Source organism: Hippocampus comes, unplaced genomic scaffold (genome assembly GCF_001891065.2).
Source record: "Hippocampus comes isolate QL1 unplaced genomic scaffold, H_comes_QL1_v1.1 scaffold322, whole genome shotgun sequence".
Lineage (NCBI taxonomy): Eukaryota > Metazoa > Chordata > Actinopteri > Syngnathiformes > Syngnathidae > Hippocampus > Hippocampus comes.
Window position 1 is genome coordinate 139,559 of NW_017805137.1, and position 12,027 is coordinate 151,585.

Here is a 12,027-nt window from a genome sequence, read left to right on the forward strand (position 1 = left end):
AGCCAGGGGATACCGTTGTCATAATGACATGGTAATCGATAATGAGAATGGCGAGTTTATTACACACCCTCTTACGGACTCAAACCTCATTTCTTGGATTGACACTGTCAAATTGAGAAGTGCTTTGCACAAAACTCCCACTTGTTCTCTCGCACAAAAAGTCAAGACAAAAAGCTTTGAATGGTTTGATTTTTTTTTTTTTTTTTTTTTAATATATATAAAATGTAGCCAATAGAATGAGCAATGTACCTATGGCAAGAAATGCTTTCTGGTGTGTACAGTTTGGTTTATGAATGTAGATGTACAGATATGAAGAAGTGACCCCGGTCCGATAGGGCAACTTGGAAATGTGATTACAGGTTCCTTTTGTTTGATTATTAGGTCGACTGAACAACAGAAAGAACACCTAAAAAATAAATACGTACAAAAAAGTCCCTTACATACCCTTGTGGGGATTGGATTTATGACATCTTCCAGTTGAGGCTGTGAAAAAAAAACTAAACTGTGATAATGTAAAGTTCATCCAAAGCTACGATCAAAAGCTATCCATCGTAGCGCAAAAGCTGGAAACAATATGCAACGGCCTAACTTTTAAAGTTTCGTAAAAACATAATCTGGCACATAAAATTTCCCCTTCAATAAATAAGCGAATATAAAATCTATCCATTTACCGCGTTCATCTTTAAGGTCACGGGTGAGCATGCGGCCTATGCTTCGAAAACTATTTGCATGATGACTTGAACCAGGCACAAAGTGGTACTTGTTCAAATCTCCTCTTTGCCAGACGACAACATTCACTTTAGCATGGAAGAATTGTGTAGATTTAACTATCAACCAAAGGTGAAATATCGACAGCATAAAAAAGGGTTGGGGGGGGGTGTCATTGAGGCTATACGGAAAAAAGGGGAAAATCACACTAGACTCTCAATGCAGTCAGGAGTGGCTAGAATCCCTGAAAAATGGCTTGTGTGAGGACAACGATGCAAAGATAACTGTGAGTACACAGTCCGCGTAAGAGTTAATGAATAATCGAGATCATTGATGATATGCGTATGACATGTTAAAAAAAAAAAAAAGAAAAATAAAAAGTATTAAAAAATATATTACTTTTTTTTCATAAAAATTCAACAAGTACAGCCCTTTATAAGAATGTACCAAATAATGTTTCGCAGTGGAAGTCATTTCAGAAGTATAAAAATTATAATAAGACGGTCCCCCCGCTCCCTCCTTGCATACTTTTACAGGCATGTACATGTAAGTTTTCAAACCAAGAAGAAATGTGACGGTTCCTTTGGTTTCTAATAGTCTCATCTTTTAAGAAAGGCTTCTGGTTGGCGGTGCTGCCGATGTGCTGGCGAGGTTGCTGCCACTACGGCAGTCCGGGCTCATTCAGCATTCTGGTTTGGAATGAACCACTTCATCTTGCATCCAAGACGACAATCTAAATCGGTGCTCACATCCTGGAAAGAGCCTGGGCCCAAAGTGCAATCGAGACCTGACTACTTCTTATCTTGCCACAAATCCCACCAGAATGCAGACCGACTGGCAAAGCCTTCATGTTTCTCACGCTTCACACAGTCTGTGACCGTCTCAGGAGTGAGTCCAACTCACGGGAACCCACTGCGTGTCCAGCTCCACTTTCTTTAGTGCCGCACGCAGCTCGCCAAAGGCCTCCGAAAGGTTATCGTTTACTATAACCTTCTCAAATAGATGCCCGTACTGATTCTCCATTGTCTGGGCAGTTGCCAGCATCTCCTGAAAGTCGTCCTCCTGGAGCACGTGTGGAAAAACAAGGGGAAGGTGAAACACAAGGGCTGATGCAGTCTAACTATTACTATGTGCCTGGATTGAATGATTTGAAATCTGTTCGGCCTACACCATTTCCATGACAAAGATCACTACTTTTTTATACTCGGTCATATTCCACATGATGGACAAACTATCAATACATTTGCTTAAATTGTTTTTTTAACAAAAAAAGATCACTCCTCCATTCTGTGCATGTATTCTGCGCTCACCGTAAATGTCTTAGCAGATCCCTTGTCATCCTTGCCTGAAATGACTTTTGCATTCATTCTCGTCAACCTCAGTCTCTCGATCGTAGGAGGCTTCACGAAAACTACAAATGGTTTAAACTCCGCCGTCCGCAGGTGCTTTAATGTCTGGAGGACAAAGAAAAGTTCCGTTAATTGCAAGGCCACGGGAATGGTGTTAACAGCTGTTGTATGCGGCAAGACAGCAGATGAGTACAACATGAGCGAGAAAATGCTGAGGAAAACTTTGGGCCACTCACATGAGGTTGGACGTCCAATAGGCACACTTTGTTCTTGGAAAGGACCGACCGTATTGAGTCTAAACTTGTCCCATAGTAATTGCCTTTGTATTCGCCGAACTCGATGAACCTGAGAGGTGAGAGGTAAATATACGCATTTGGTTTTTTTGTGGGGAGGGGAAATGTTTGATTGTGTCAGCTACAAAGTTGCTTACTTATTGTTCTGAATATCCGTCTCAAAAAGATGTTTGGAGATGAAATGGTATTCCACACCATCATTCTCCAGGTTCTTCTTGGGCCGACTTGTGTCTGAGAGAGAGAGACAGACAGAGGCTTGCTGACCTCAATTTCAGACTCTGACTCACTGTTGGGCAGCGAACCATGTGAAGTAATTCACTCTTAACATTGCTGAAAATCTTCAGGCTACAGTTTGGTTGGCCTAGCGACTCCCTCTATGTATTATTGCATCACTAGACTTTGATGTTCATTCTGTCTGACAGTGTTACCCACAATTCTTTTTCCTGCCCATTATTTTTCTTCTAAATTGTCCACAAAATTTTTGCCCTCCCCCCACACCCCCACCCCCCAAGCTACGGTACATTGAATATCGGGGTGGGAATGTTTGGGTCATTTCAATGATATATCATCGACAAAAGACAAAAAGTCAACTTACGTGGGATGGTCACGCTGAAGTGTTGTGGATCAGAAATCAAAAGTTTTCTCTTCAGTTCATTCAAGCCGACTCCAGTGGGTCCTGCAGACGGCAAACACGCAGTTGTCCATCTTCCCAGGATTGATCACTAATGACCGCCAGTTTGAAAACACACGACTCACCGACTAAGATCACCAGTCGGTGTTTAGCTCTATCCTGCCTCTGGTATTTCGTGACCTCTTCATAAGTGGGAACGTCTGCTGTGTCGTAAATTGCACTCTTCTTACACTCGTACATGGACTTGTTGGTCTTCTTGTCTTTCCTGCTGAGACGGAAGCTTCTTCTGAACCCAACTACCGACGTCATAATGAAGAGGGGAAAAAAAAAGGGAAAGGAGAATTTAAAAAAGTGAACTGTAAATCCTAGATGAACTTAAAGTACAAAGTCTATACAAAGACTATATCTCCATCCCTGTTAGCGTGCCAACAAATACAACCAGAAATAAGCCCGGAGCTAAGTGGTTTCAATGTTCTGGCCAATGCTTTCATGGTTTAATGTCCAATACCACAAATCGTAATATAAAACTCAGCTGAGGTGTGTTATTTTGGGCTTCATCATGTGTGACCAATACTGTTCAAAGCACAAACGGTGCTTTATGTAATATTAAATATAAATACCCTGGGTTGAGAGACTAAGCAAATAGTTTGATTGGTCACCAAAGTAGAAGAATATGGAGGAAACGGAAATGAGTTGCGGTTCAAAATAAAAAGGAAGGAAAGCAAGTGGGGGGATTCTGCTGATGACAACAAAGATGGTTAAAAGGTAAGTGGACAGTTTTCAAGACAGGACAGAAATGTGTCCTTTGAATGTCACCCATCAATATTGTTCTGCTCCCTCCCGGTGAAGGGCCGCAGTGATTGCAGCTGTCGATATCCAGTTCAATGTTTTGGAAATTTGTAGAGAGAACTTCCATCCACTATGAAGTTAGAATTAAAGGAAACTTAAATGTTTTCCAGAGTGAATGAATGACGGAAACATTTAAAATGGGAAATTGAGACAAAAGCTAACACGGTATATTGGTTGTTATTTTTGCAGATAGAGGAACGAAAGGAAGAAAAGAATAGGTAACTCTCTCACCTAGACGGGATCCGCTAATAAAGTCAGCATCCTCTGGTGAAGAGAAAAGAAAGAAAGAAAGAAAGAAAGAAAGAAAGAAACAAAGAAAGAAAGAAAGAAAGAAAGAAAGAAAGAAAAAAGGGGCCAGAAGAGAGACGGGTTAGCCGTATTGGAAGAGAAGAGGCACAAAGGACAGAAATAGGGACCCAGCCGCCTATTTAGCTATTAAGGATTAAGATGGGCAACAGGTGGATAAGTCAACCTTCAAAACCAATACATGAAAATCTCTCAGAACCTGATGTCGGAGAAAAAAAAAAAGAAAAAAAGGTGAGGACATTTTTTTAAACCTGCGTCAAAAATATGATTAGGGACACAACGGGAGCTGTGATTAAAATTTGCTGTTGAATTAGTTGTAACAATATAAAAGATCATGAGAAGTGAAAAAAAGGGTTTTCGATTACATTATAAAAATTAAAACGTTAGGTTTTTCCTATTGCATGACCATTTATTAAATGCTCATAATGAAAATCCTATTCAATGAGAGGTGTGAATTGAGTTGTACCTTCAATTTCCTCAACTGTGAGAAACAGCAAATGAAGCAGGAAATGAAATTGAGCATGTTAGTGAAAAAGTTGGATGACAAACTGAACAGAAGACCGAAGAGGAAAAAGGAAAAAGAGGAAAACACCTACCACGATCTACAGCCACATCATCTTGAAAAAGCAAAACATACTATTAATTGCCCGCACAAAGACTACTTTTTTTTTTTGAGTCTGCTTTACACAACAAGTTGGCTTGTTGCACTGATATTTGAATGGCAGGTCGAAGCCTCTGCTCGTCTAAAGAACCAAAGTAATGTGGAACAACTGTGTAGATAAAAAAAATAAATTAAAAAAAAAAACAAAAAAAAACACATTGTTAACAAAGCCGCCGTTTTTTTCTTTCACATAATTGTTACATTGAATTCATTATTAGAATTATTTTTCTAATCAGAATGGCTTTAATCATTCAACTATTTTGACTGCATGATGTGTAATTATGACTTTAAGAAGCGTGCAAAAATAAATAAATAAAATTGTATCGTGTATTCATAACAACACCATTGGATTCAAGGCATACACGTCTTGATCGTATGCAATAAAAACTTACGGGACCGTCGAAGTGAAGACCTGTGAATCGGGAGAATTGCAGCAGGACTTCGCAACGCAAGTCTCCTGTAAAATAGACAATCATATGGTCAGGCTGTGGTGAAGAACATTCCCTGCCACAACAAGGGAGTGTGTGTGTGTGTGTGTGGTGATTCGTGATTAAAAAAAAAACAGGATATAGAAGTGATGGAGTGTTTAAGTGAAACAAAACACACAACATGTGGTTGCACTTTGAATCTAATTCATATTAACGGCCACCCGAGAACACGCTATTATGAAGTTTTCCACAGAATTGTACAAAAATTGGTCTTTGTGCATCTTAGGGCAGAGGCGTGGAGAGGATTTCGCACCTCTCTTGAAACTGTTTGGACGGGATTAAGCCAGCACGGGGGTTAGCATCCCCTTCATGCTTGGCTTGCCACCAGGTTGCATCATCTTGGCTCATGATCTGAAGAATGGAGCCCTTTTTGAAGGCGAGTCCGGCCTCCTGACATGGGATGGCTTTGTCGTCTTTTGGGTCGTAGTCAAAGAGCGCCTTCACAAACATCTGAACACAGAAGTGAGAAGAGGAAAGGGACAGGAAAAAAAATGGCTTGTTACTTTCCTCAAAGTCTAGAAGCAAGCATTCTATTTTGTCGAAAAAAAGAGTGCGGTCCCTAAACAATAATTGAATAAAATAATGTGATGATGCTCCGGCTTGCTAAGTTAGCGGGTTATGAATTGAGAGGAGACTTATTGTGAAAGCAACAATTAAAATTCTATTTTAAACTGTCAGTCAGTGTACGGCAATAACTTAAGCGGCGACGGCCTACCTTTGGCTCCTTGACCAATACATCCTCCTTGACCCCAGGAACCACTTTAAAGGTAATGGCCCCTTGTGACTGAGCCTGAATATTAGAAGAGACAAAATAGCAACAGTGGGTTACGTGACTAACACATATCTAATCGGAGGACTGTTCGGCTGGAAAATCTACAAGGACACAGATTCCCTTACGTAAATCCATGCAAGTGGTCAAAGCGCCAAGAAAAATGACTGAGAGGGAGGCAAGTGAACAGATATGTCACACATTCCTGGATGAGTGGAAAGGAAGCATTTGCCTCACAAATGAGAGGTCTTAGTTTGACAAAGGAAATGGAGGGGTCCAAAGACGAGTCGTACCAGAATACGAATAATTTCCTCTGGTTTCTTGTCATCCACAGGGATTCCATTGACCTCCTTCAGCTCATCCCCAACATGAATAAGGCCTGTTACACAAAACAAATCACAGTCTACACACTGAAATTTGAGTACCTTATTTGACATTTACTGGAAAATTTGAATACTCAAGATTAGTTTATTGACATTGACGATTATATTATCATCTTTTTAGCCCCCAAAAAACTTAAGACAAGCGTTGCCAGTTACCCATACCTAACACAGAGTAATTACAGTGCATCCACAACATGCATGAGTTTAAAAAAAAAAAAAAACCTGCGTCAAAAATATGATTAGGGACACAACGGGAGCTGTGATTAAAATTTGCTGTTGAATTAGTTGTAACAATATAAAAGATCATGAGAAGTGAAAAAAAGGGTTTTCGATTACATTATAAAAATTAAAACGTTAGGTTTTTCCTATTGCATGACCATTTATTAAATGCTCATAATGAAAATCCTATTCAATGAGAGGTGTGAATTGAGTTGTACCTTCAATTTCCTCAGCTGTGAGAAACAGCAAATGAAGCAGGAAATGAAATTGAGCATGTTAGTGAAAAAGTTGGATGACAAACTGAACAGAAGACCGAAGAGGAAAAAGGAAAAAGAGGAAAACACCTACCACGATCTACAGCCACATCATCTTGAAAAAGCAAAACATACTATTAATTGCCCGCACAAAGACTACTTTTTTTTTTTGAGTCTGCTTTACACAACAAGTTGGCTTGTTGCACTGATATTTGAATGGCAGGTCGAAGCCTCTGCTCGTCTAAAGAACCAAAGTAATGTGGAACAACTGTGTAGATAAAAAAAATAAATTAAAAAAAAAACAAAAAAAAAACACATTGTTAACAAAGCCGCCGTTTTTTTCTTTCACATAATTGTTACATTGAATTCATTATTAGAATTATTTTTCTAATCAGAATGGCTTTAATCATTCAACTATTTTGACTGCATGATGTGTAATTATGACTTTAACAAGAGCAAATGATAACATTTTATGTTTGAATAATAACTAAAAAAATCCTCACCTTCAAGTGGGGCTTGGCCAAAAGCTTGAGAAGCTCATTCACTTCTCTTGTAGCTGATTCGTCTTGAAGCTCCTCGGACAACTGAAAGAAAAAAATGTTTCTTCAATTTATAGCCTAATGGGAATATAGATTCAACATGCAACTACAGTACTTCATTTTATTTTACTCATCCAGCTGGCTAGCTGGCTAGAGCTGCTCAACAAATGAGGTGAGGTGCTTTTTTTTTTGGAGATGTCTGGACTCGCACTCCCAAGGACATGCACTTGTTGTGCTCAAATAAATCATGCGCTTTATTTGATGTTCAACCACTTACTTGAGTGCACAGACTTGCAGCGTTGTTTAAGACAGGAGTGGGTTTGCTCTCTTCGTAATGCTGCAGCCTTTCATGAATCTGAAATGGCAGTTGGTTTAATTAGTAGGCGGGAATGAAAAGGATGCGCAGTGTCCCATGGCTACACACAACAACGTTCTACGATAAAGTTCCAAATGGGATAAAACTGTTCATCTGACAAACAAACAAAAATATCACTTCACGGTTTATTTTACCATGAACAATGAATGGAGGCTTTTCTCCTCAAACATGCCCTGGAGAAAGTTGCTCTCCTCTGGGTGGTTGGCATGGGGCTTCAGTTTTGAAGGTAAAGCTGCGAGCAACTCATACAGCCCTGTAAAAGAAGCAGAGGCGAGTTTTTCGTACACGGGAGCTCACCAGGAACCACTTGACTGCTTGAAAGAAATCACGTTATAATAATGCCAATCGAGCAAAAGCGCGAGACATTACAGAGACAGAAAACATGAGAGAATCTTTTCGATTTGTGTGTATCAGCGGCTTGATACCTGGCTCGTGGCCCACGCCGGTGGTCAGGGCAGGCATGGCTCCTGCCAATTACCTCCCCTCAGGCTGTGGAAAATGGCAAGAGGGTTGTGAGCTCCTCAGCAGCTCTCCCCAAAGACCAACTGCATTTGCGGACACGTTTTATGCCATGGAAACCTGCGAGAGGAGATTTTTCGAGCATAATCACAGGGTGCCTTTGCTGCTAACCTGTTTTAAATATCTCCAGCGAATCGTTTGCGTGTTTGGTCAGGGTGATCTGATCTTATAACTGTTTGTTATGACAGCCCAGGGTGTTCCCCGTGACATCAGCGCCGTTGTGGCTCATTGGTATTGCTTTCATTGGTATTTCTATCAATGCTCGGGTAATGGGCGTACAAACAGACTGTGTTCAAATTGATTGAAGTCAGTCAACTAGACGTGAAACATGTTGCATGTCTGGTTTATTGCGGTGAGCAAGCCTTGTGCTGTACATTCCATTCCAGTAAATGCCCGAGGTAAATAAAAGGTTTCTCAAAATAGAGGATCTGAGGCGTAAACCCCAAAGCAATTCATGTTTGAGAGGGAAGGCAAATGGGCAAGGGTATTTTTGTAAACTGGATAGCAGACAATGGAAGGGGTGGAAGTTAAGGCGTGCTAAGTCTAGTCTAAAGGTAATATGAGCAGTGTGCCTTTTGTTGCATGGAGGACTGACTCAATACTGTCCACTCTCATAAATGGTGTTTTGCCATTGAAGAAGCCTTCCAACGGCCAGCGCAAGACCACCTGGGAAATTTTAAAAAGAAGTGTCAAGAAAAAGGGAATTAATATTTAGTTCCAGGGACATCATCTCTCAGCTTTTTTTGCGCCTTACTTTGACTAATAAGTAAATTACATTTGTTGAGATAGTTCAATATAAACAGCACCAAAAGGCATAAAAATCAACGTGTCAATATGTGCCATCGCATTAAAGGAAAAAAGGATGAACGGATAAAGTCGACAACATGGCCATGAAAAACCTTTCCTCTAAAGGTAATATGAGCAGTGTGCCTTTTGTTGCATGGAGGACTGACTCAATATTGTCCACTCTCATAAATGGTGTTTCCCCATTGAGGAAGCCTTCCAACGGCCAGCACAAGACCACCTGGGAAATTTTAAAAAGAAGTGTCAATTCAGATGACAAAGTATAATGGGTGAGTATACAGACACTTGTGGCTAAGGTACACTTGACTGCTTACTTGTCTGACGTGCCTTTCCCAACATCCATTCAGAGGTCTTAAAAAGGCTCTACCACCATCTGGTGGATATATTAAGACAAGACGACTGCTGGGACAACTTGGACAAATGCTGCAACATGGCCATTATTTCCCAACAATGCGACAAGCGCCGCCGTTTTTTTCTTTCACATAATTGTTACATTGAATTCATTATTAGAATTATTTTTCTAATCAGAATGGCTTTAATCATTCAACTATTTTGACTGCATGATGTGTAATTATGACTTTAAGAAGCGTGCAAAAATAAATAAATAAAATTGTATCGTGTATTCATAACAACACCATTGGATTCAAGGCATACACGTCTTGATCGTATGCAATAAAAACTTACGGGACCGTCGAAGTGAAGACCTGTGAATCGGGAGAATTGCAGCAGGACTTCGCAACGCAAGTCTCCTGTAAAATAGACAATCATATGGTCAGGCTGTGGTGAAGAACATTCCCTGCCACAACAAGGGAGTGTGTGTGTGTGTGTGTTTGTGTGGGGGTGGTGGAGAAAAACATCCCCTGCCACAACAAGGGAGTGTGTGTGTGTGTGTGTGGTGATTCGTGATTAAAAAAAAAACAGGATATAGAAGTGATGGAGTGTTTAAGTGAAACAAAACACACAACATGTGGTTGCACTTTGAATCTAATTCATATTAACGGCCACCCGAGAACACGCTATTATGAAGTTTTCCACAGAATTGTACAAAAATTGGTCTTTGTGCATCTTAGGGCAGAGGCGTGGAGAGGATTTCGCACCTCTCTTGAAACTGTTTGGACGGGATTAAGCCAGCACGGGGGTTAGCATCCCCTTCATGCTTGGCTTGCCACCAGGTTGCATCATCTTGGCTCATGATCTGAAGAATGGAGCCCTTTTTGAAGGCGAGTCCGGCCTCCTGACATGGGATGGCTTTGTCGTCTTTTGGGTCGTAGTCAAAGAGCGCCTTCACAAACATCTGAACACAGAAGTGAGAAGAGGAAAGGGACAGGAAAAAAAATGGCTTGTTACTTTCCTCAAAGTCTAGAAGCAAGCATTCTATTTTGTCGAAAAAAAGAGTGCGGTCCCTAAACAATAATTGAATAAAATAATGTGATGATGCTCCGGCTTGCTAAGTTAGCGGGTTATGAATTGAGAGGAGACTTATTGTGAAAGCAACAATTAAAATTCTATTTTAAACTGTCAGTCAGTGTACGGCAATAACTTAAGCGGCGACGGCCTACCTTTGGCTCCTTGACCAATACATCCTCCTTGACCCCAGGAACCACTTTAAAGGTAATGGCCCCTTGTGACTGAGCCTGAATATTAGAAGAGACAAAATAGCAACAGTGGGTTACGTGACTAACACATATCTAATCGGAGGACTGTTCGGCTGGAAAATCTACAAGGACACAGATTCCCTTACGTAAATCCATGCAAGTGGTCAAAGCGCCAAGAAAAATGACTGAGAGGGAGGCAAGTGAACAGATATGTCACACATTCCTGGATGAGTGGAAAGGAAGCATTTGCCTCACAAATGAGAGGTCTTAGTTTGACAAAGGAAATGGAGGGGTCCAAAGACGAGTCGTACCAGAATACGAATAATTTCCTCTGGTTTCTTGTCATCCACAGGGATTCCATTGACCTCCTTCAGCTCATCCCCAACATGAATAAGGCCTGTTACACAAAACAAATCACAGTCTACACACTGAAATTTGAGTACCTTATTTGACATTTACTGGAAATTTTGACGACACAAGATTAGTTTATTGACATTGACGATTACATTATCATCTTTTTAGCCCCCCAAAAAACTTCAGAGAAGCGTTTCCAGTTACCCACACCTAACCCAGAGTAATTACAGCGCAGCCACAACACACATGAGTTTAAAAAAAATAAATAAATGCCAGATCCATAAACTCAAGCACAGTTTTGGTATGTACAAGAAAATTGAAGACTTGAAACAAACCACTTCTGTCTGCCGCCCCTCCTTTCATGATTCGGGCCACAAGGATGGCTCCTGTAAAATCATCTTGCTTTATCGTAGCTCCCTACAAAAAGGGGATTAATATTTAGTTCAAGGGACATCATCTCTCAGCTTTTTTTGCTACTTACTTTGACTAAAAAGTAAATTACATTTGTTGAGATAGTTCAATATAAACAGCACCAAGAGGCATAAAAATCAACGTGTCAATATGTGCCATCGCATTAAAGGAAAAAAGGATGAACGGATAAAGTTGACAACGTGGCCATGAAAAACCTTTCCTAGGACAGGAAGTCCATTAAAGCATAACACAACATGGCTGCCAACACCGTCTTGTGCCTGGATTTAGTTTAACGGCAGGCACAAGACTTTGTATCCAACAAGGTAAAGGTTTGAAAATGCGATAACGAGTAACTTACCAGAGGCTCCTTGTTTTTAACTAGCCTTATGATCTTGACGGAATCCTCGTCATCGTTGAAGTCTTCGGGCATTGGAGGTAGTTCAGGCTCATAGCTTTTCTGTGCAACTACATCGTGGACTGACAGAAGGCTCTAGAAGGGGGTGCATGAATAGCACAAGA

General features: G+C 40.6%; 2 protein-coding genes across 4 annotated transcripts in view; both read right to left on the minus strand.

Annotated features, from left to right (window-relative positions):
* Nucleotides 1–855: 855 nt before the first annotated feature.
* Nucleotides 856–12,027, minus strand: part of LOC109514093 (MAGUK p55 subfamily member 7-like) — an 18,253-nt gene continuing 7,081 nt past the window's right edge. Inside the window, exons 2-20 of the mRNA XM_019866902.1 lie at nt 11,867–11,998; nt 11,433–11,514; nt 11,055–11,140; nt 10,708–10,782; nt 10,246–10,442; nt 9,833–9,897; nt 6,891–7,025; nt 6,348–6,490; nt 6,001–6,075; nt 5,539–5,735; nt 5,190–5,254; nt 4,733–4,753; nt 4,062–4,094; nt 3,107–3,277; nt 2,946–3,026; nt 2,488–2,581; nt 2,294–2,402; nt 2,019–2,162; nt 856–1,770 (exon numbers count right to left, since the gene is read on the minus strand). Coding sequence (XP_019722461.1) covers nt 1,591–1,770; nt 2,019–2,162; nt 2,294–2,402; nt 2,488–2,581; nt 2,946–3,026; nt 3,107–3,277; nt 4,062–4,094; nt 4,733–4,753; nt 5,190–5,254; nt 5,539–5,735; nt 6,001–6,075; nt 6,348–6,490; nt 6,891–7,025; nt 9,833–9,897; nt 10,246–10,442; nt 10,708–10,782; nt 11,055–11,140; nt 11,433–11,514; nt 11,867–11,998 — 2,085 coding nt within the window. The 3' untranslated portion in view covers nt 856–1,590. The remainder of the gene's footprint in view (nt 1,771–2,018; nt 2,163–2,293; nt 2,403–2,487; nt 2,582–2,945; nt 3,027–3,106; nt 3,278–4,061; nt 4,095–4,732; nt 4,754–5,189; nt 5,255–5,538; nt 5,736–6,000; nt 6,076–6,347; nt 6,491–6,890; nt 7,026–9,832; nt 9,898–10,245; nt 10,443–10,707; nt 10,783–11,054; nt 11,141–11,432; nt 11,515–11,866; nt 11,999–12,027) is intronic.
* The window catches only part of LOC109514221 (MAGUK p55 subfamily member 7-like), a 15,700-nt gene continuing 11,039 nt past the window's right edge, over nt 7,367–12,027 (minus strand). For all 3 annotated transcript variants that reach the window (XM_019867131.1, XM_019867129.1, XM_019867130.1), the window contains exons 2-5: nt 8,251–8,404; nt 7,960–8,078; nt 7,727–7,804; nt 7,367–7,494 (exon numbers count right to left, since the gene is read on the minus strand). In XM_019867131.1, the coding sequence (XP_019722690.1) occupies nt 7,381–7,494; nt 7,727–7,804; nt 7,960–8,078; nt 8,251–8,287 (348 nt within the window). In that variant the 5' untranslated portion in view covers nt 8,288–8,404 and the 3' untranslated portion in view covers nt 7,367–7,380. The remainder of the gene's footprint in view (nt 7,495–7,726; nt 7,805–7,959; nt 8,079–8,250; nt 8,405–12,027) is intronic.